The following is a 24,369-nucleotide window of genomic DNA, read 5'->3' on the forward strand; positions in this document are numbered from 1 at the left end:
CCTGCTTTTAAAAGTTGACATTCCAAATAGCATATTTCCATGTACTATTACTCTGGAAAATATCTTCTTGGTGAAAAATTATGATCTCATTAAAAAAGAAAGTCATCAGTCATGTAAATAAATGGAATTACCCACAACAGAAAAACCTATCATATAAATACCCTAAACCTTATCCAAATCCAGACTACCCTCATTACATGCAAACAGTTAATGTCTGTTTGGAATTGGGATATTCCCATTAATTTTTTACCAAGTTACAACAGGAGCGAGCCTGGTCAATACTTTTTACTTGAAGATACAAAGAAAAGTTAAATAGGAGCGGGGACTCTCTCTTCCTACCATTCACAGTCCGTACGATGTAGAGTCCTGTGGGCACAAAGTGCCGGTCATCGCGGCCAGTGTAGGATAGCCGGGGTATTCCCCCTGAACTCTTGATGATTTTCATCTCTAACCTAAATGTTGAGAGAAGGCAGTGATAGAGGTTCCCTGTTTCTTCCTTTACCATCCTCTTGCACACAATGTGCCACCTGCACACCCTCTTCAGAGTGTCACAGTGAAAACTGACAGCACCACACATGACAGGACAAAATCATCACATCCTGGAGAATTCAGTCTCTTGCCTCCCCCACATGGCTAGAGAAACCAGCCAGAACTGTCTAGATCAGGTAGCAAATCGAGTGTTGCAATGAAGGATCTGGGATGATCTACCAATCGACTTAATCCAACGGGGTTCCCATTTCAGGTATGAACTCTTAACCTTTTAAGCCACTGAGAAGCCACTGACACTTCTGCACACAAACTCAAGCGCCGTTGCTACTCCTACTGTTGTAAAGCACATTGGCCACATCTACGGCATTAGAACTCAGCAGGATGATGCTCTGAGTCAGCAGCATCTCAGAAACAGCAGGCACCAGCTGCACGAGCTCTAACAGCTCTTTCTCCAGGACTCCTCAAGCATAGATCAGCACATCCTTCCCATTCCTGTGCATCGGTGGCTGACAACCTCAGTGGGCCCTGAAGTCTCTCATTTGTGCCAGTCACTTACCTCACAAAAATCTTCTCCATTTCCTCCAATCTGTACACTTCCTTCACACTGGGGGGAAAGACAAAAATGAGATTTAAAAAAAAAAATAATTATAAACTGTCCTCTTTTGCTGTCCCAGTTACAGGGAGCAGCCAAACAGTTCATTTTGTACAGCATGAGGTGGTCAGGCATGACTGAGGTTCACCTTTCTCCTCAATCTTCTGCTCTAGTGCCGTATTTCTCCTGGCTTGAGAAAACCCGACACCTGCATGCTCATGGCTGGGTTGCTGTAAGCAGCATACGAGCATCCTCACTGCTAAGGAAGCTGTGCATTTTTACCTCAGGCTGAGTATACAGAAGAGGAAGAACAGTAACTCAGGTGCTTTTGTTTTCCCATGAAGTAAATTCACCAAGGTCAGCCCCAGGCAGGTTCTGGCCTCAGCACGCTGGCCTTGCAGTAAAACTAAACTGCCTGATCTTCACCGTTGTTATCCTCAGGGACACCACAAACTTCTTAGTTACCCTGAGGTAAAAACAGCTTTTTTTTTTTTTTAAATCAGTAAAGATAATTTGGAATCATCATTCTTATCGTTACGTCAAACTACTTTTGGGTTTTTTGTTCTGACACACAGAAAGAGACAATCGGAAAGTTTCAAAAGCACTGCCTCTGATCAGACATCCCAACCACTCATTTCCCACACACTGCTACAAGCATCAGGCTTCAAAGAGCACAGTTTGAACACCTTTTCACAAGGGCAAAGGACCCCTCTACAACCCATTTCTACAGCTCTCCTCACTTCACCTTCAGCCCTCCCCAACACTTCAAACTCCTCCAGTTATCTGTTTGTCTTGAGTTTAATTGAAATCCCACTCATTATCTTTCACTAAGTCACCAAGCAGAACATCCTCTTTCCCTTCCTCCAGCTTCTCTCACAATATCACGGCACTTCTAGCTTCTGAAACAGAAGCTGTTTTGTCCACAATACCTATCTGATACCCAGCATAATGATGTTCTTATGCTCCACCATATGAGAATTATTGAAATGGAAGGTCAGGAGGCAACCAAAGCTGAAGCCCTTTGTCAGGAACTTTCTTGGGATCGTAACTTAAGCCTCGGGCTAAACCATTTGGAGATTGCAACTGCTGGTCAGCACTTCATTTATCTACTAACAGTCAGCATCTCTGCACTGCTGCTGACCCTTCAGGGCAGACAAGGACATAGAAGTCTTTGCAATGATTAAGCTAACTGGGTGCTAGACCTACTATAGCACATATTTGAAATCTGCAGCAGCCAATCCACCTATGATGAAAACATGACTGTCTGATATGTGAAAGGAGGGCACAACTTCCCCACTATCAACCTTTTATCTTAGATATTTAAAGGGCTTTTAGCCTCTTTCCATTGTACATAACAGAACTATGAATTTCAGCTTGAAATTTAACTCTCCTTCAGCTCCTTATCTTCATCCTCCAACACACTGAAACCAAAGCACGCCAGGCTGAGGGAAGGAGTCATCACTCACCGGATGGGGTTCATATCTGGCCGGCTAGGTTTAGAAACAGCTTTGACAAACTTCTCCGCCAGCTGAATCCTGAATGAAAATGGAAGGAGAATCCAGCAATTTAGCAAGATCTTTGGCACAGCAGATAGGTAACAGTTTCAGCAGAATAACTGATTGGACACTTCAGTACCTGCAGACTGCCTCCACTACTAGCCAAATGGGTACTGAGCAACACTTTTTTCACCCTGCCCTCCCAGTTCGGTGCCCAGTGATACTGGCTATTATCCATTAGGAATGGGTCCCCATAGCCTCCTCTACAAGCCCACATGCTGCTGAACACATTGATGTATCAGCAGGAAAGCAGGACTGGTAGAGACATCATGCCCCTGAGGAAGGAAACAGAGGGGCTCGTTCCTTCTCCTTCAGCCAGTTGTCAGCTATGCTCATTCATATTCCCAGGATGCTCAGTTTACCCAGACTGTGCCTGGCTCACTCCAGACTAAGAAAGGAGCTAGACCTGCCCTCATATGCAGAGAAGGTACAGTTGGAAAAGGCTATATGCACTTCAGAGCAGGTTCATTCACAGTTCATCGTTGTAGCAGCATTTCAGCTGAATGCACTTGTCTCCCTGTGCTCAGCATTCTGCTTTTAGTGCAAACGCTGCTTCCCAATCACTCCTACTCACGTACAAGAAAGAAGCTTCTGCAGATCCTACATACCTCTGGTTGAAATGCTGCTTTCGAACGTCATTGCCATTCAGCACCAAGACATCAAGGATGTGGATGGCACTGATTTTTCGCTGGGCTTTCCCCTAAGGAGAGCAATACAGAGACTTTCTACTCAGACTGTTGCTATTTCAGCTTTGACTTATAGCCTGTTTTTTGACAGGACATCATTCTCTTCTAGCAAGAAAGTGCCTTTCCAGATATTGGAAGCACACAAATTCCCTGCTGCCCATTGTACAGTAAACGTGCCATCCTCCAAGAACTGGTGTATCTCAACTACACAGTTCTGTCTCAGGGGAAGGAGAAAGGGCAGGACTACAGGTGCCATCACCAGCTCTCTCTGCCTTATCAGGTACCGCAGCACAAAGCCCAGTGCACTACAGCATCCTCATCTGAGGTGCCAGAGGACAGCCAAACTCCCAGGCAGCAATACCTTAAGCTGTGAATATACCACGAGAATCTTTTCCCCAAGGCCTGCAATCACTACTGAGCAGTTATGCACCCAAAGAGCCACAGAACACATTAGGTCATGTTGGCAATGTCATCTGCTGCTGCACATAGGACAACAGCAGCATGTCAGGTCCAAAGTGTTTTCAAAAGAATGTTAAAAGCTCGTATCTCTAGCACTGGGCAGAAAGAAGGAATTTAATCCAAAATAGTTTCTCTAAAGATCATATACAAAAAGCTTGCACCTGGCACAGATGGAACATTTATTCTGCAGTATCTTACAGAGAACAGGCGAAACCGCTCATTATATTTGCAGCCGCTTGGTAAGGGAGAGAACAGCCTCCTACCTCTCCTTTCAGCTCATGAACAATCTCCACAGAGAGAAGGGTATCTCGTGGCAGCTCAGTTTTCAAATCCAGCTTTGTCCAGCGATCTGACTGGCGACCATCCCAGGTGTAGATCTGTGATTTCTGTGTGTAGAAGGCAGAGTCAGATTCTGGAGGAGAGACCTCTGACTAACTGTAGAGCAGCCCTCAGAGAATCTTTTTGTCCTAGGCTGTCACAAGCAGTTTCTTTGTCAGAAGTTTTAAGGAAGAACCTAAATCTCTACAGCAAAGGAACAAAAACACTGATTCTAATCTGCCAGTTACTTTTCATACCCACACAAAGAACCAGAAATAGAACACCTTTAAAAGGACAGTGAAGATAATTAGGGACACTAGCAAGAGTACAGGTCTCTGTGTAGGCTGCGATTACAAAAACAGGGTTAATTAGTGTGAAAAGCAGTGAAGTCAGGAGAAAGAAACATAAAATAACTAGCAGTCTCAGGGACTGCTGATGGGGATCCTTTCTGGCCTTTGAGGACAGGAAAGGATGGAATGAAACTGCAAGGCATTGAAATGAACCAGCAAAACTCCCGGACTGTTCTCAGCACTTACCCCTAGCCCCAGGAGGAACTTCTGCTCACTTCCAGACACCATACAGCGGTAATCTAACACTTGGCGGATTTTCTCTAGCGTACTAGAATTCAGAGGAGTGGGTTTGTAACTGAAGGTATCAATGTCTGTGCCCTAAAAAGCAAAGTATGAAAAAGGCAAATTAGACACAATACATCAACAGGTAGGTAAATGCAACTTCTACATGAAACGATAATCTGGGACTAGCTTCTTCATCTCTTAATTCCTATGGGGAAAAGTTCTATTTGTATGAAAGGACTCAGAACAAGTTTCTGGGTAAGGTCTCACCTGGATCAGCTCAAAGAACTTGGACTTGGGATCTGAAGATGAAGGAGCAACACGAGCCTGATCAGGAATCTGAAAACAAATCCAAACGATTGATTATAAGTGTTGTTCTTTGGCATGTTCACAGGAACCTTTCTGGTTTCAATACATGACAGAACATCCTGCCCCCTGAAACTCCTGCTCTTGGGATTCCAGTTGCTGGAGAGGTCATCTAGCAAATAAAAGGTCTCACGTATTTTGCAAATTTAAAGCAGGCATACCACGTCTCACAGGAAACAACAGGCAACTTCAGAAAGTTTCAGGCTAAATCTTTGATTTCATGCATGTTTCAACAAAATACTGTTTCATTGAAGACACATAATTAGCCTGTGAAACAGACTGTCATACCTATGGCCCCACCGCAGTCAAAAGCTCAGGAAAGACAAACTGCAGACTCATAAAACGACCTTTTGGAGAGCTCTGCTGCTTGGGAACTAGGTGCTGAGTTCACTCTGTGTACAATGAAATATTCTCAACTGCAGCAAAGCAGCCTGCGCAGTTAAGCCATACACATAATGAATCAGAAACATCCTGTTTGCTTACATAAACAGCTTGAAATGGTCTCTGACTTTCCCACAAGACAACATATTAAACCTCTGGCTACAAAGCCCTATCGGTACTGCAGCTCCATTCTTGTTTCACCACAGCAGTGACACCTTCACGACCTCCCTGCTTGGCAGCTTACTTACCCCCCATAGCTGGAGACACTCCTTTCGGATTTCAGCCTGCCGTGGCTCAATCAGCGTCCTAGAGAAAGACAGCAGACTGTTAAGATGGTGAAACCTCCTTGCTTTTGCAGCATTACATATCCCAGCCCTATAAAACCTGCATCTTTCAGCATCTGGTTTGGGAATGACAAACATGCTCTGTTCCTCAACCGGTTACACAAAAGAGGATGCTGCCTTCCCTCCCCACCCTCCACCCATCTCCAATCCCCGTGTTTAGCTTTGTTTCATGGACTGCACTACTGATTAGCAGCCAACACTCCATCCCATGAAAGTACCACTGGGTGTCAACATTTTCAAGGAGTTATGTATTAGTATGAACTTATGCTAATCTCCAAAAGCTGGGTACGTAGCCCTATTTACAAATAGCAATGAAGACTTGCTGAAGGCCACACAAAAAACAGTGCCAATGTTAGGATTAACTCTCAGATAATTCCTGGCTACCAGACTCACTCAACTTTCTACTACGTATTCTCTGTGAATGATACCTGAACAGAAAAGTCATGCCAGGGAAACAACTATACATTGCAATGGCTTTAGTTTTATGCAAGAAATTCACGTCATAAGCTTTAGGTAAGTCTAGGTATGTAACTTAGATGCTTTGAATTGCCCCTGGAAAATGAAGACCTATGAACCACACCCAACTTAGATGGTTACTGTAGAATTGAACATACCAGCTGGGAGTTACTTTTCTGCTTACTTTCCTGCTAAGAAGCAGGCTCACTTATGGTAATCAGAAATCATGCAATGCATGGAAGCCTTCTCAACAAGGGTGATAAAAGACCATCAACTTTCAGGACTCCTCCAGCCACCCACACGTTTCTGCAAACAACTCAGACATGAACTGAGCTACCCAAAAGCACTATTCACTTTCCTGGCTCCAAAGGCCAAGCCAAGTACCAGCTCAAATCAAGAGGGCAATCAAATCATTAAAGAAGGGCAAAGCAATTCATTTCTAGTAGATTAATTCAGTCCTCACCAAAAGCCAGAGGAATATACTCACGTGTCTTGAACAAAAGCACGAATTTTGGCTAGTGCCTTTATCTGAACTTTGCAGTGGCTGAAAGAGAGGACAAGTTTCAGTCAGGGAGCAAGACTGTTGTTCTGTTCAAGATTGTTATACTGTTCAAAACAAGGAAGAGTGCTGGGACAACAGGGGGAAGCCAGTCTGATCCTCAAAGCAGTGATGGATCATTGCCAACATGATTCAAAGTGACAGCAAGACCATTGGAAAGAACTAGGCAGTAGCCTCCTTTCCTTTCTACACAGTACTCAGAGGCCAAACAGTCACTAACAGTATACAGCATTTCTCTCTGCACAGGGTCCCTCTGCTCTGCTAAGCCTCTCAGGGAGCAAAAGCAGAGCAGTGTAGCAGCATCAACAAGTACCTCCACGAGTGCAAGAAGCTACAACTGAAAGCCATGTTGGTTAACCTGCCTACAGCCAGCAGCCCTCATTGCCCATGGGCACTCACTTTTCATTGGACTGGACAATGTAATCGCAGAAATCCTGGTCGCCTTTGATCACATTCAATGGGACAACAAGATTCACATCCACATCAGAGTTGCGCAGCTGGTTGAGTCTGATGTTCACCATGAAGAGATAGTCCCGCACGTCATCAATCCCTAGCTTTAATCCTTTGCATATCACATACCTGCAGAGCAAGGCATTGAGATCACGTGGGCTCAGTTCTTCCACACAGCCAACTTTCCTGCCACACTCCCATTACCGGGACAGTTTCCCAAATCCCAGGAATTCTTTCCTCCTGGGTATCCCTAGGAAGGTGCAATCTCACCTATCACAAAGTCATTATACCTTTTCTACACTCTGGAAAGACTGGGAAACTCAACCCTCTTGAAAAACCCCACAGATCTCCCTCAAGTAGTAAATCAATTCTGCTAAACTTGACAGGCACAATCGTAACACACATAATATGCTCTAGCTTCATTGGAACTGTAGTTGTTTCACGCAAAACAGAATTTGTTATATATTTAGTTCCACTGCTTTCTCCCCAGAATTGTAATTTGGCAAATATCTTCTTTACTTTGTCAAACATAATTTGCTAAGCATCTAAAATGTTTCTTCCTCCAAGACAGTTGCCAATTGAGGCAGGTCACAGAGCTTCCACTAGACTTGCCCAAATCCATCTATCACTGTATTTAGAGGACAGAGTTTCTTTAGTAGTCCCCTTATGGCTCAAGAATTCTCACCTCTCCGAGTTCGCAGGGCGGCTTGTCACAGGTTTAAAGATGCACACTCGCTCAAAGCAGCAATACAGCAGATAAACAAGTCCCACACTGAATGGAGTAAACAGGTCAAAGGTTTTGCATACAAAATGTCCTCCTGGAAAAAAGAGAGGAAGCACACCGATGCCAGCAGACTATAAGGAAACAAGGAGATACCAGGCACCTCAATAACTTTCTCTTCTGCAGAACTGGTAAAGAGTGTTTTTGTACAATTAAACAGCATCTAAAACACGTTCATGAAGTGGGCCAGTGAGACTCCACAAACCATCTTCCCCATATCTCTGCAGCAAAGAGAAAAGCATTTCCCTGACAGGATCAAATCAGTATGCATGCTGTCTCATGAGCAAACCTTCTATCCACCCCCCATGCTGCCCTTCCAGGCCCAAACTGTGCCCTATGGCATGGCAGCATGCTATGCAAAAGCCTCAACAGAAGAGGAGCTCTGATACGTGCAACAAGAAATCTCAGGCTGGAGGAGAAAACTAACAGATGTTACCTAAACAGAATAACTCGCCATCTAGAAAGGAGTCTGTGTCGCCCCTTGCCTTCAAACAAGATTCCCAATTTCCCCAAGCAAAAAGCAGTTTTACAGAGCTATTATCTACCCAGACAGGAAAGACTTAAAGCAGGTTTCTCCTTTTACCATATCACATTTGAGACTACTGCTAAGTAGATCATTGCCTCAGGTACTTCTAAACATAGGGCACAAGATAAATGATAACATAATGAGCATTTTTATCTTTTGCGTCAGTGCCAAATGCTAACTAAACTCAGCAAAAGAGAGGAGCCATCAAAACCAGACAGAGCTGTAGTGTCCATCATTTGGCAACGATGAGGTACAGCTCAGACAATGTGAGACACAGAGTCATAGAATAGTTTGGGTTGGAAGGGACCTCTAAAGGTCATCTAGTCCAACCCCCCTGCCGTGGGCAGGGACATCTTCAACTAGATCAGGCTGCTCAGAGCCCCGTCCAACCTGACCTGGAATGTTTCCAGGGATGGGGCATCCACCACCTCTCTGGGCAACCTGTTCCAGTGTTTCACCACCCTCACTGTAAAAAATTTCTTCCTTATATCTAGCCTAAATCTACCCTCTTTTAGTTTAAAGCCATTCCCCCTTGTCCTGTCACAACAGGCCCTTTCATCTTATTCTGATCACATCATCTTATTCTGATCACAGAGATGGCAGATTTAAAGGAGAAAAACCACAAGTCAGAGGGAAGGATGATCTGGATAAATACCACTCTGTTCCAACCAGCCTGCTAGAATATTCAGGAAGCTGTTGGTCCAGCTAGTGCCATAGAACTCAGATATACTGTCCAGTTATCACACTAGTGACCTTAGCCCAAGACAGCTACATAACATAACACATTGTAAGAGCTTTAAACTAATGCATTTTACCTCATGCTTTTAATTAAAAGCGAAATAGATATAGATAATCTTATTTTTCTGCGCCAGTTCTCTTAGCTTTGTGACAACCATCTCAGGATGTATGTGTATACACTCAATTCTGTGCAACTTAGCCTCACTGCAGAGCAGACTGTGGCACGTTAATAAAAATTGTACAGCATCCTTCCACAATGCCACCCACACCTTAGAGAAGGAGGAAGAAAATTAATGGATAAAACATACCTGTCCGGACAACGGACAGTGCTGTAAGGAACTGGCAAAGCATGAGCTGTTTGCTTAGGATTTCTTGCAGATTCTCCTGACCCTCCACTGAGAAACCCTGCAAAGCACATAGCATATGATTAGTATCTCCACAAATCTGATGGTCAAGCAAAGGATTCTGTACAGCTAAATCATGGAATCATGATAATTTCTGTTTCTTTAAGGCAAAAAACACTGCCACCAGGAATTCTAATGGCAAGCCTTGAAGAATTTCACATTGTAACTACGGACACATGCCAAATATCCTACTATATGCAGAGTGAGGTATCAGTTTTGGTCATTAGCGCAGGAAGAAAAAGAAATGGACCAACCCCATCAGCCATTAAGAAATGCACTCCCTTGTGATCAGTATTGTCCAAAACAAAATTCCGGAAAGCAGTAATGTTCTCTGGGCGAGTGATGTCTCCATCTCCATCAATCCCTCCCTCTCCTAAGGGGAAAAAAGGAGACAATTACTAACACATTTGCAAGTACAGACAAAAGATCAGTATGTGCAGGTGGTCTATTGTATTCAATCAACATTTAGTCAGAAATTACACAGACCTGGATAGGCAAATAAGCATTAACACATTCCCTTGTTCACCACTGAAGATGCTTGTTAATTTAGGAAAATTATTCAGATTGCGTGGTCAGGACTCAACAAGGCCATATAATAACCATGCTCAAATGACGAGTTGTACATTAGCCTCAGCAAAAGACAAATCGTTCACTGCCCTCCCCGAGATGAGAGCTGACTACATGACCACATAATATTCTCATCCAAGTAGGAATGACACATAGCTGAATCTACTAAAAATGTAACGTTCAATCTCACTGCACAGCTCACCTGTTAATAACATGTTTTTACAGACAAGGCAAAATTATTTACATTGTGCATTGGCAACTTTCTACTAGGAATTCAAATCATTCCAAAGAAACACAATACTCTATTTCCAAACACAATGTAATCTGGAATTTAAAAAAGCAACCCCAAAAAAACCCTGCAAACAAATTTATAAAGGAAGTAGGGAAAGGGAAATAGGGTTTGTGCATGAATGTTCGTACAGTTTTCCCATATGGCTCTTTTTAAGAGCACTACATTGTTCCCCAGGTTGGTGTTTTAGAAAGCCTGAGGTGTATTCTAGAGCTCACCAATTCTGACTCTGAAGAAGCCTGAACTTCTATTTGGTATTAGTCCCTATAAATCTTCTACAACTACAGCTTCTATTAACTGAACTGGAGGACTAGAAAGCAGCAGAGATCAGGATGCATGATAGCACTTTGATAACTAAATTCCTCATCAATCATCCTGTCAGTAAGTGAAGTGACACTAGAATTTGTTACCATTCTTCACAACACAAATATCACAGCAGTCTACTTCCTTCCCATCACTGGAAAAGAGTTTGTACACATCTCACTAGACTTTATAGCATAACAGACAGAAAGGGATCAAGAAAAAGCATCAAAGTCATTGGGCTATTCATTTCTCCAGCTATCTCCTCCTCTCCATAAGAACACCAGTTTGCAGTGAGTTATGAAGATCGAAATGCTGCCGTTGTTAGAACAATGTGTTTATCTGCCTTGCTGCCCTTGCCATGAACCTGCTCTTTAACGGTTCTAATCCTGAAGTGCTAACCATTCTCTAAGAGTTCATGGTCAGGTGTCAAAAGTGGCAGTCAATAAGAGTCAGAGTAGTGGAGGGGAAAAAAAAAAAAGCACAACAATGGAAAAGCAAACCCTCTTCTCTACAAGACAGTCACACTCAAGTTTCCTTTACACAGTCTGAAATAAGAAGCAGGAATACTAGCAATCCTTGTATTTCCCTTCCTATTCCTAGAGGCTATGCAGATAGAGGGCTCAAACATATCGGCAAGCTTAACAAGTTACCATCCGTGAGGTGCAGCAATTGTCTGTGTACACCTGCTTAGTCTGTCTCAAAGCAAGGTAAAACATGTTAGCTTAAACCTCTTTGGATTAAGAAGCTCATTTAGTCACAGTGATTCAGATACAGCCTCTAGCCCAAATCTGTTTTATCTTTACTAAGAGCCCACAATCAATTATCAAAGCAGAGCTAGGGAGGCCTGATATAGAAGCATACTGCCAGTACAGCAAGTAAGGTTTCTATCTTTGGCTCTGCTAACATATCTTTGGGCAAGTCAGGGGGCTGGAGCACCTCCCCTATGAAGGCAGGCTGAGAGAGCTGACGTTGTTTAGCCTAGAGAAGAGAAGGCTCCAGGGATACCTTATAGCAGCCTTCCAGTATTTAAAGGGGGCCTACAGGAAAGATGGGGAGGGACTCTTTATCAGGGAGCGTAGTGATAGGATGAGGGGTAACTGTTTTAAACTGAAAGAGGGTAGATTTAGATATTAGGAAGAAATTCTTTCTGTGAGGGTGGTGAGACACTGGAACAGGTTGCCCAGAGAAGTTGTGGATGCCCTATCCCTAGAAGTGTTCAAGGCCAGATTAGATGAGGCTTTGAGCAACCTGGTCTAGCGGAAGGTGTCCCTGCCCATGGCAAGGGGGGTTGGAACTAGATGATCTTTAAGGTCCCTTCCAACCCAAATCATTCTATGATTCTATCATGTCATCTCACTCACTGTGTTTCAGGCTGACATCAGTGAAGTGTGAAAAATACTGTCAAGCAATCTTAAAGCACTCGACAATTTTCAGATAAGCAAAGCACTCAAGTATCAACTATTACAATGGGACACACATTGCCAGGGCAGGCTGGAAATAAGTGCAGAAGCGTGACTTGATATGCAGGCTCACCAATCTCAACCCCTTTCTCAGATGACAGACCCCTTCTACCTTGCAAAATGGTTCCCTATAAGCAGGCTTCTCTTAGATCCCCATGCTGGTATCAATATCAGCCCCGCTCCTGATACAAAGGCTGCAGCATAAGCAAAAACGTCAGATAACGCACATGCACTACATACCATAATAAGGTTCAAAGAGCTCACTGGAAGCAGAATAGAAGTCCTCTAGTTTAAAATCATTTGGTCCTTTCAAGGTCATGCCAAATCCTTTCGCATGCCACTTCCGCCTCCACAAAACATACTCAGAGAAGCCTCCGGGACCAGCACACACATCAGCAAAGTAGAGCAGCTCTGCATCTCGCTCCTTTATCAAGGGCCTCTGCAAAAGGAAACTGAGGAAATTCTACTGACCCAGTAACAGCTCCCATCAGTCAAACCAGAGACACCATAAACTACACCACTCGGCCAGAGAAGCCTCTTTCAAGCACCTGTTTTCCCAGCTAGTATCCTAAGGATTCTCCTTTCTCCCCACTTTCTCCATTCTCTGAGAAAGCACTTCTGTTTGAAAGTTAAATAGAGGCCCTCACCCCATGGAAGTCCTTAGGGTTTGTAAACATGTAGTCAAAGACATGGTCCATATTTGCCATCTTCATCGCAGCCCTGTGAACACATAAATAGGGACCTATTAAGTTTCGACCTTGGCTCCCAAGGCTGAAAGTGGACATAAATGGGAAAGGGGCTACACTACCAGAAGTTCTGCAAACCTGTTCAGGAAGAAAACTCCACGGATCATCTCATAGGGGTTAGATCTTGTTCGGGCTCGACGCATTTCTTCTCCATCCAGCTCATCAAATACACTCTGCACAAACAGAAACAAAGTTGAGCTGGACCTGGCACAGGCTTGAGGGATAGGTAGGCATGAGCATTTCCTATCCTCATGCTTCTCTCTCCTTAGATAGCAAACTCCATGCAGGGTTTGGTTCGCCAATACAGAATGTTGTTCCATCACATAATGATATTCACTCTTCTTCCAAGCCACCCCAGTTCTCAAGCAAATTTAGTGACACTGAAGAATTCTGTACTGATAGCTCCAGAGCCTGATAACATGGCTAGCCACCTCAAAAGCAGTCACAGCCTACGGTGTTTCTCACACATACATACACACTCACATACACACTCACACTCTGCTGGCTGTAACAAGGGTGCGATAAAACCTAGGAGTGAAGATGGAGCACACAAGAAAAGAGAGCGAGCTTATTTCCTTAGCTTGTTCAACTCTTCAGCCTTTCAGTTGAACTAACTAAGAAAGGGAGATTTTTCATTAATGTCTTTGAAGGCTGATGTGCAAAACAGGTTGCTGAACAGACAGTAACAACCAGGATGCGTGGTCACACTAGTGGCATGGAGGTGAAAGGGGATGTTCTGAGCTCCTGCCAATCACTTAAGTAAACTACTCAATCCCCTCCAATCATTTATTTCACTTGCTTCCCCAAAACTTCAGCTCCTCTCTAAAGAAGGGGACCCACCTTGCACTGCAGGACATTACGTAAAAGCTCTTCACTACAGAACTCTGTTTCATCTTCAATCACCATCTTCCTCTGGAACAGAAAAAGAACACAGATAACAATTAGCAAACATGGTATCAGTCATTTCAGAATGCAACACGTACCAGTGATGAAGGTTGCCAACCACATATTAGGCTGTATTAGCAAGAGCGTAGCCAGCAGGCTCAGGAATTATTCTCCCCTATCCGGCATCTTGAGACCACATGTGGAATACTGCATCCAGTTTAGCACTCCCCAATACAAGACAGACATACTGAAGCAAGCCCAGCAAAAGGGCCACCAAGATGATGAGGGTGCAGAAGCACCTGGTGTATGAGGAGAGACTGAGAGAATAGTTTGTTCAGAATGGAGAAAGGGAGATACTATTGCTGTCTACAAGTACCTAATGGCAGGAAATAGAGAAGATTGATCTAGGCTCTTCTCAGAGATGGACAGCGATAGGACAAGAAACAACGGACACAAGCTGCAACACAAAAAATGCCGATTAGCTATATGGAAATTTTCTTTTGCTAACTGGGTTAACAAACACTGAAACAGATGCCCAAACAGCTTGTGAGATTTCCATCCGTGGAGATACTCAAAACTCAACCAAACAAGGCCTTGACCAACCTGATGGTTGGTCCTGCTTTAAGCAGGAAGCTGCACTAGCAATCTCCAAAGGTTCCCTCCAGCCTAGGTTATTCTACAACTCTTTGACAAGGCAATTGTTTCAGGCTGAGTAGTCCTGCATCTTCTTAGGCTGGTAAGTACTGGGATGTAGAAAATTACCTTCCCCACAGTCATCCACTCCTTCAGCTCCTGGGCATCAGGGATTTCCGTGGTACACTCGAGGCACCAGTCCACCTCCTCGTAGGCACTGGGCTGCAAACACAAGAAATGGGAAGAGTCAGAGACGTTTTTACTAGCAAAATATATCAACCAATTGCTCCCAAAAATTTGCCTCCCAATCCTAGCATAAGGAGTTATGCCATGACTTTAGGGCCAACCATATAGTTTTTTTCTCCTAGTCTAAAACATGTCTTACTTGTTTGAATTTAAAATAAAATTAACAAAAAAAACCCCACAAAACAAAAATAAAAAAAGACCACCACCAAAAAAAACCCACGCTGCTTTCATCTCATTAGAATCTGATGAATAATCAAGACATAAAGCAAAAGCCTAGTACTCTCAAGGTACATTTTAGAGACATTGCAAAAGAGACAGCTGCCAAAAAAACACACTTCCTGATGGCGCTTTGCACATCCTTTCTCCCAGTTCTTTCCAAAAGGCCCCCTCATTCCACAACTTAATTCAGGCTTCAAACAATATTTATAATCTTGGGAAGGAATTGTTTTAGCAGTTAAGATCAAAGTGTGCCACTCCTCCACAAAGAGAGGCCGCCAAGACCTACTAACCTTCTTATATTTATTATAGTAGTATCATCCACAAGGGTTAATCATACGTAACACTTAACTGCTGTGAGCTGTAGAAACACACTGGAGAATGAGACCTAAACCAATGAGTCTACAGAACAGGTCTCAAACTCCTGGCTCTCCAGGAATAACCTCTGATGCTATTTCCAACTGCTGAAAACAATTCAAAGAAAGGAGAGCTAAGTACTATAACATGCACATACATGACTATCTGATAAGCATTGCTGTCCTTGACTAACAATGGCTGGGACCTTCTGGCTTACTCTCCAGCTGCCAGATCCCTAGGATTCAGTGTTGTGGTTTTTCTTTTTAAATACAAACATACAGCAGCTATTTCACAATAAATAATATCAAAACTGGGCTTTACTTTCCTGACAACGTCTATTTCTATTTCCCCAATTTTCTTCCCTGTTGAAGAGCTTGACAAGACACAGGACTAGAACATCTGAGCATTTTATTTGGGACTATTAAACACACCCAGAAAAGATTTAAAAAAAATAATTACCTATATAGGCATGAAAAACGATATACAGAATAAAAACGGTAAACCCAGAAGAGCTTGATAACAATTTTCAATCATATTCACTACTGCAAACTCATAAACAAATCCTACAGACCACAGCAACAATCCATCTGAAACTGATTTTGTGCCAGAACATTAACACATGTGACAGAAAACAAGTTTTGCCATGCTGTTCTGGGACAAAATAAGGCCTGAGTCTACCCAGCAGAGCCACTTGATGGTAGCCAGTTGTATCAGACAACACTAAACACCATTCCCAGAGGGCAAATCCTGAACACAGCAATAGAAAAGGGACTGAAAATAGGAAGTACTTACCTCTGGCTCACCCTGCCAATCAATATTGAGCTCCCCATCAAATCCTTTGAGGGTCAGCCCAAAGCCTCTCCTTCCCTTCTGATTGGAGGCCTCAACAATATCCTTCCTGCCTTGGCCATATTTTCCCAGACCTTCTCCTTCCCGGAAGCCCATCTTGGCCTATAAAGAAAGCAAAGGGAGCACACTGAGGCAAGCGGACTTGAGTTTATGTGCTACTACTGGGACCGAAGACTAGCAGGGAAAATGATACATGACTTGAAGACACTGAGCATTTTTATCTCAGTTGTGGCTTTCAGGACTTAATACCGAGTTCCCTTCACTGAGGCAGAATGCAAAAAAACTAGGTCTAAAGGATGATGTTTGAAAAGACAGCAAATTACAAAAAGTTCAGTAATGCGGGAACAGCCTGCTCAGAGGGAGAAGTAGTGAGGAGCCTGGAGCCATTCATCACCGCATTCAGTAAGCGTGGAAGGTTCCTAAAACAAAAGATCCTGGCACAGGAAAAAATTCATGTTGTGATGATATTCTTCGTTGAGAACACGCAGTCACATACATTTCAAGCATCAGTTAAAACTTCACCTAAAACTCAGAGGAGGAATGCAAGACACGCTCCACCTGAAACACCTTCCCATCTCTTAGGTTAAAAGAAATATGTTCATTAACTGCTACTTTTTCAGGCTTTTCTCTTCATAAATTTTAGCAACAAGAGAACAACAACAAGCAGCATGAATGCAGTCAATTTCACTCCCTCCAGTACGCATCTACAAGACAGTAAGTAAATAAAAGACTTAAGGATTAAGTTTCACTTTGAATGAATAAATTATCCATATAGTCCCTCCTGTAAAAAGCAACAAAACCATTGTTTATTACCAATCAGTATGAGAAACAACACAAGAATATCAGACAGGTTTTATACAAAGGTACGTGGCTCTGAATCAGACCTTGAAATATGTACACCAAAGGTGACAGTCACTGAGCCTGTTACACACTGGTTTTCTGAGGACAGAATTTTGAACATCTAGGAATCAAGGACTATATTCCTTTTACTTACCTAACACCACCAAATCGTTCAACCAGACTTGATAACACATCAATCTTTATATTAAAATTTATGAGGCCTTACAAACAAAAGCCTCCCGAATTCAGTAGTAAAAGCTCCTGTATTGTGGTGATTGGAAGCACACACCCTAATTGGCTCAGGAGAGAACTCTCCAAGTGAAAGACAGCCTTGTGCTAGAATCAGCAAACTGCAGCCCAGTGCCAAAAATGCACGTGGACAGATTCTGAATGATCAGCAACAGGATTTATCTACAGAGAGGCACAATCAGCAACTCTCAGCCTCTGGATCCCACTGAGTTTTGAATTCAGCAAGAGCTGAACGCTCCTTTTTCATGTAGAGGTATGATCCTGCTGGTCAGCAGCGTGCCACCTCCTGGAGAGGCAGTATCTCCCTGTTCCCACCCCTAGTAGCAGTTAGCACTTCCCAGCCTCTAGTAGAAGACTGAACTTCTAACTTGGCAATGGCAGGTACAAGCAGGCCTACCACCATGGAAAGACTGCTGACCCCTGCTCCTGTGAGTACAGCACCAGCACAGAACAAAAGGAGACCCAAATTCCGTCCTCCATTGAGCCCCAAACTTCCTGTCACACTTCAAGTAATACACAACTATCCATCTCATCTTCTCTGCTGCCCTTGGAAATAACCTTTTTGTTTCTCTGTTATCAAGAATGGAAATTCTTTCAGGATTATGAGATACTCACGATACCACAGTGACGAAGTTTGCATCAGGAAATAAGTGTAACAGCATGTACCAGAAGAAAGACTCCTCTACAGCCTACTATTGCCTTTAAACTCAGGAACAAGCTGCCAAATTTGGGACTACCATGAGACAGACAACCATTTTCTTAGAACTTCCTAAAAGTACTTTCTTCCCCACACTAACACTGTGCAATCAAGGGGTTGGCGATCACCTTCAAAGTTTAGTTGTCACAGTCGCTGTCATTCACAACTTCCTGCCTTTACAAGAAATTTCCGGCCCTACATAAAGCAGAGTGGCACTACTTGAAAGAAAAAGAAATACTTTTAAGTATTTCTATTTAATACTATTTAAGTATTAAGGTAGTAATTATTACTACCTTAATAATTAAGGTAGTAATTCTACAAAGGTATGCCAGCCAGCCTCCAAGACCAAACAAATTAATGTTAATCACAGAATTTGTTAAGGCCTTTCTTACAAGGCATCTGTTAACTCGAGCATTGCAAAATAACACACCGTAGGACTCTCTTTTTCAAGCTCAGCAAGCTGCCTGACCCAGAGATCTTTCCCTTCACATTCACCTCCCTGCTCCTAGGCCTTGAACATGAATCAACTGTCTTTTTTAACAGATCCTCTTCAACCAAGCTCTCTCAGCCTCCCCTAATTGCTCAGTAGTTGGCTCAAAGAAGCAGAGAACCCTGCTACAAGGAGGATCAGAATCAAAATCTCTTAAAAAAGATGGGTCTTTTCACTTTGCTCTCATCAGGTCTTAATAGTTTGGTCCAAAACTATTTTGACCTACCATGAGCTTTTGGGAGACACTGTTGTACATTGAGTAGCGAGATGAAGTACCCTCCACAAGAGAGTCTTGTTTGAACTCATTGCTGAAGACTGGTCTTTTTTCATCGCTCTCACTGTCAGACCCACTGCTACTACTGGAAGACTCTGAAAACAAAAACAGAAGTGAGAAGAGTGAGTATGAAAATAAAATGAAAGAAAGACATCTCAGTAATCACATTAAGAACTATACAGTGTGACTCATTAAATTCTCTCAACACACATAGAGAGGAAACTTCAGTATCTCAACTGTGCTAACAGGAAGCACGCAGGTGTAATAAAGTACCCCATGGAACCAACACCTGGTTATCTGCCCCTTTGTCTCAGGGACGCACACAACCTCTCTGAGCCGATGGATTCCAGGCCCTGCAAAGGGATGGGCAAACCCCATTACAGCAGCAGAGCAGGCCACAGCATGACCACGATAGTACACTGTCATGTGCCTGACCTTTGCAATGATCCTGAGGAGCTGAGGAAGTCCACAGAGATTCTCTCCTGAGAATAACGACAGTCACTGACACCTTGATAAAACATACTGGATTTTCCTCAGTTTCCTACCTAACTACAGGTGTAAATGCATCCCTAACTTAACCAAAAATCCATATTAAGTACACAGGCATCTACCAAATGGCCAACACTGCAGAAAGAAGAGACAGTCAAATCCCTTAGTTCCCATATTAAACGTCAGTTTGACTCCAGTACCCACCTCAGTAGCGAGGACCCACAAATTCACTACAGCAAATGAGACAGTTTTTCACCTCTAGAGTTTACCGATGCATACAAACCGAAGTGAAAGATAACATCAGAAGACACCAATCTAGTTTTAATCTCCCTGACAGAGACGAAGGTTTGAGGAAGAAGTTAATCAAGTTAATGGTCCAGTCAAGGTAATATGTACCACCGTACACAGCAGGCACTCAAAATAAAATTTTGTCACCTGAGAGTCACCTGAAACTGATGCAGCAGAGCCTTCATGGGCACCAAACAATGAAGCTCTGTCTATGCCCAGTTCCACCCTAGGATCTACTTGGGAAGAACCTAGGCCGGTATGAGCGATATAGTCCTCGCTGCTGCTCTACAGTTGTGAGATGCCCAAACCTGTTTGCTCTGGGCTGGATGTAACTGGGATGTAGCCCAGAAGGCCAGCTGTATCCTGGGCTGCATCAAAAGAAGCGTGGCCGGCAGGTCGAGGGAGGTGATTCTGCCCCTCTACTCTGCTCTGGTGAGACCCCACCTGGAGTCCTGCGTCCAGCTCTGGAGCCCTCAGCATCAGAAAGACATGGACCTGTTGGAGTGGGTCCAGAGGAGGGCCACGAAAACGATCAGGGGGATGGAACACCTCTCCTGTGAAGAAAGGCTGAGAGAGTTGGGGTTGTTCAGCCTAGAGAAGAGAAGGCGTCAGGGAGACCTTATTGCAGCCTTTCAATACTTAAAGGGGGCTTATAAAAAAGATGGCGGCAAACTTTTTAGGAGGGCCTGTTGTGACAGGACAAGGGGGAATGGCTTTAAACTAAAAGAGGGTAGATTTAGGCTAGATATAAGGAAGAAATTTTTTACGCTGAGGGTGGTGAAGCAGTGGAACAGGTTGCCCAGAGGGGTGGTGGATGCCCCATCCCTGGGAACATTCCAGGTCAGGCTGGACGGGGCTCTGAGCAACCTGATCTGGTTGAAGATGTCCCTGCCCACGGCAGGGGGGCTGGACTAGATGACCTTTAGAGGTCCCTTCCAACCCAAACTATTCTATGATTCTATGATCTGGGCAGGAATTGCGGTAGTCATATCATTTGTCTTACGGCCTGCTCTGCACCAGGTGGGTAGTGAGGGAGGCCCTACAATCCACCAAGTCCTTCCGCTTCTCCTGTGGTAACATCACCACAAGGATAATGGCACAAATTTCCTTCCTGAAATTTGCCTAGCACCACATCAGTCATACTAAAGTTAATGCTGTGGGGCAGGCCATACAGACTACTGGAGCAGCAATCCACAGCAAGCACAGCCACGCCCTTCATTGGACCTCTGCCTCTTGAGCCTCCCTTGTTTGCTGAGGGCTAGAAATCATTCTGTGCTACTTCGTACAACTAGGAGAAGTTGAACTACATAAGTTGCCCTGAGATAATGCAGAAAATTGTTGTTAGCAGAGCTAATATTTTTGTCACTTAAAAAGGAATTATTTTGCTCCATAGAAGTGTTAAAAAAAAAGACATTACCTAGAAAGAAGGACTGAACTTCTTTTACATTTTTCTGATTTAAGAAGAAGCACAGATTATTTCTCTCCCAACTCACAGATCTTTGTATTTTCCTGTTACGGAAAACTGAGCACCAGTGAAGTAAGAGGAAACAACTGGATAATTAGTAAAGAAAGGCCATTACAAGAAAGTGAAGTGAAAATAGAAGACACCATAGTGAAATATACTACCGTAGTTAAAACCCTTTCAATGTGTGCTCAATCCTTGTTGCTGAACTATCAGCTTTTAAGATTCAGGACTTGTGTCCCCACATAATTACTATGCTAGAGCTTTACAGTATCAACCTCTGAGGCTTCCAGCTCGAGACAAGGAAGGTTATGATTTAACTTGTGTTTGCAGTATTACATACCCATCTTGATTTTCAAACATCTGTCACACAAGCTACATTTCTCTTTCCTTCACAAAGTTCTTCGATATGAACAGGATCACAAAGGATTTTGCTTTAGGGTCAGTTACTGCTTTCTGGTTCTCCAATACACAGCCTCAATTAACTTTGCTGCCTGCTTTTGAGCTGTGTCTTATTTTCCAGAGGCTCACGATGTGCCTCAAACACAATACCCCCTACATAAATCTCAAGAAAGTCCCTTCACAACTCTTCTTGCTTTTAACATTTGCTAGGCTGTGCTCAGCTGAGATCAGATCCCAAGTCACGTCTCTCCCTCAACCTTCTTTCTTTCATCAGAAACCACAATGAGTGTAACAGACTACTAAACAATTAACCCTATCGAAAATGTTGTCCTTGAACTGTATCAACCTGTTTCTTAAACATTAAGACTCACAGCCTACTTTGACCCATATGTGAACACAACAATCAAAAGGGGGGAAAAAAATTAAAAAAAATATTGGTTTGAATTTTTTAGCTCAGCCCTGAGTGCACGTTAAAAAAAATATTGAATTTTTTAGCTCAGCCCTGAGTGCACGCAGCATTCCCTGCACCAGCTCTCACACCCTGCACCTCTAATCAACTCACTCAACTCCAGCCTTGCCAGACAGGAGGCTGTCACTACGACTACTCCCAAACTGACCCACTCATCTGCCATACACAGCCCCTTCCATTTTCACAAGATGAAGGCTTCTTTACATGTTCAGGCCCTTTCTCACTAACACTGTATGACCACAGGAAATCCCAAGACTCAGAAGTAGCAGGCATGACCGTGAGGCAACCTGAAGTACCATCCTAGGAGAGTTTAACGCACTGCGCAACAGCGATACCAATTGTGTAGGGCACTCGCCTCATCTTTGGTATACCCCAAGCTCCAGGTGAGAAAGCACACTCAGACTTGAGAAAAAGGAGGTAATTAATTTAGTTAACTCTGAAACAGTTTTCCTTTCTGAAACCAAACACCTGTGAGCTCTCACAACTCCCCCCTCCCCCCAAAAATCACGCAGAGCCAGCAAAAGAGATAGTGCTACAATGTAGGAGCCCCAATCAACCCGCCCTTTGCATTCATCTCAATTTCTCGCATCTGCAAAAATTTGGTAAGATTACTGATTTTTTTATTTTTTTAAACAATGAGGGATTATGATGTTTCTTTACGGCACAACACCCACAACTCCTCACTACTGAAAGTTTCCAAAACAGAAATAACTGCCGAGACTGAAATGATTAATGCTGCTCATATTATTACAAGAATCTTTACAGCTTTGGACCATGCACTTGTCATCTACCTCAAGTTCTATTTTCTATGTCTGAATTCATACAATTCCCAGACCAAACTGTTTACATGAGATTTTTAAAAAAGCTTAAAAAAAAAAAAAATCACACCAATCCAAGTTTGTGAACAGAAAGAATGTAGTTTTTCTCCTAAAGAGAGAGTATGCCCTCAAAGTTCAGGCTATCAATTAGGATTCAGGAGATGTGGGTTCAGTTCCTAGTTATTATTTAGATGCCCTGCAGCAGCATATACCTTATCTCCAGCCTTACCTTGAGTAGTATGATTACTAAATTGAGTTTCATCATCTGAAGTAGAACTGAGCGTTAATCCCAAGTCTTCTATCCTCTTCTTCTGCTTCTTTTGGGGGCTGCTAAATTCAGGTTCTGTCCTTCTCTTCATTTTTGCTGAAAGAAGATGATCACGCTTGGTAAACATTAAGCAAATTAACTTTCTCCTGCATGCTGAAGGGTAAGGCACAGCAGCATGGCATAGATCATTTTACAGACTATTCAGTATTATGCTTCTCAACTTAAGTTTGCTCTAGGTAAAAGCATTGGCTTCTTTTGAACCTACCTTTTTTAATAGCTAGTCTAACTAACAAACATGAAATCTATGCAGAAGCTTCCCTACTAGTGATTACTTGAATTTCAAATCATTTCTACAACCTGCTTACCATTAAATGCTAGTAGATTAAGACAACCCAGACATCAGCACTTAGATAACTTAAATATGTGATGGTTGGTTACTACTACTGAATCAAAGATTCGTTTTATCCAAACACACCAAAAAATGAGGAAATAAGATCAATCTAAGGACGAACATGCAAGGTGGAACCTATTTCTCACAAGAGAGTCAGAGCACCTCCGACCTCACCTCTGCAAATATTAATTAATAAAAGAGCTTTCCTACGTGACTTCTATCACAGAACTTCATTAAATATGTGTACTCAAGTTGGGGGGTGTTTGTGTTTTTCACCAGGAATCACTGGCAAGATATCAAGCTTCTGGATGTGGCTGATAAACTTTGCATAAACCCAGAGAAAGGACTAACACTTAAGACGGAGTTAATAGAAGCTAGCTGGGAAGGCCTGCAGAGGACAAGAACCAAGGAACAGGAAAGCAGGTGAAAATTAAGAGGCACAGACGTCTAGAGCACTAGCTGATCCTCCCTGCTATTGATAAACAGCAATAAAAACCTATTGGTGTTTATTATTCTACGTGGGAATGCTGGGCTAGAAAAGATGCCCCAGCTCACCGACTCGAACCCTCTGTTATCAAACTTATTTCCACAATCACACACAAGGCAGCTTAAGACCCATTCCTTTATTTATCCCCACGACTCTGACTGCAAAATCATCCCACAACTTCACTGCGCTATGGCTAAGACATCTTTTCACTCCCACCAGAAGTTCATTTACAGCCAACTCATATTTATCTGCTCTTGTGTCGACTTTGGGGTTTTTTTCCTTGCTTGCTTATCTCTAACAAACCGAGAGCAATTTTCTGTTTCTTCTGAGATATTCTCTTATTAGGTTAACACGCTCTTAGCTCACCACTGCTAGCTTCCCCTCAAGATCTCCACCCTCCTAACCCTACTAAGGGTCCCTTAGCGCATCTGTTTCCCCGATAGATCTCAAACTACGCAAAACCGGCCGCAAGTTAAGCGACACCCCGTCCCCCAGGAGAAGGGCAGCCGCCAGGGAA

The 24,369-nt window shown here is 43.2% G+C and overlaps 1 protein-coding gene across 1 annotated transcript in view; it reads right to left on the bottom strand.

Annotated features, from left to right (window-relative positions):
• Window positions 1-23,065, bottom strand: part of CMTR1 (cap methyltransferase 1) — a 28,267-nt gene extending 5,202 nt beyond the window's left edge. The window contains exons 1-21 of the mRNA XM_009283750.2: window positions 22,936-23,065; window positions 18,731-18,873; window positions 16,172-16,330; window positions 14,690-14,782; window positions 13,883-13,954; window positions 13,121-13,215; window positions 12,944-13,016; window positions 12,537-12,735; window positions 9,932-10,050; window positions 9,582-9,678; window positions 7,914-8,046; window positions 7,178-7,357; window positions 6,707-6,763; window positions 5,668-5,725; window positions 4,943-5,011; window positions 4,637-4,768; window positions 4,046-4,168; window positions 3,246-3,337; window positions 2,548-2,616; window positions 1,046-1,093; window positions 340-452 (exon numbers count right to left, since the gene is read on the bottom strand). Coding sequence (XP_009282025.1) covers window positions 340-452; window positions 1,046-1,093; window positions 2,548-2,616; window positions 3,246-3,337; window positions 4,046-4,168; window positions 4,637-4,768; window positions 4,943-5,011; window positions 5,668-5,725; window positions 6,707-6,763; window positions 7,178-7,357; window positions 7,914-8,046; window positions 9,582-9,678; window positions 9,932-10,050; window positions 12,537-12,735; window positions 12,944-13,016; window positions 13,121-13,215; window positions 13,883-13,954; window positions 14,690-14,782; window positions 16,172-16,330; window positions 18,731-18,873; window positions 22,936-23,065 — 2,254 coding nt within the window. The remainder of the gene's footprint in view (window positions 1-339; window positions 453-1,045; window positions 1,094-2,547; window positions 2,617-3,245; window positions 3,338-4,045; window positions 4,169-4,636; window positions 4,769-4,942; window positions 5,012-5,667; window positions 5,726-6,706; window positions 6,764-7,177; window positions 7,358-7,913; window positions 8,047-9,581; window positions 9,679-9,931; window positions 10,051-12,536; window positions 12,736-12,943; window positions 13,017-13,120; window positions 13,216-13,882; window positions 13,955-14,689; window positions 14,783-16,171; window positions 16,331-18,730; window positions 18,874-22,935) is intronic.
• Between the last annotated feature and the right edge of the window lie 1,304 nt (window positions 23,066-24,369).

The sequence above is a fragment of the Aptenodytes forsteri genome, unplaced genomic scaffold (assembly GCF_000699145.1).
Source record: "Aptenodytes forsteri isolate BGI_AS27 unplaced genomic scaffold, ASM69914v1 Scaffold309, whole genome shotgun sequence".
NCBI classification, from domain to species: Eukaryota; Metazoa; Chordata; class Aves; order Sphenisciformes; family Spheniscidae; genus Aptenodytes; species Aptenodytes forsteri.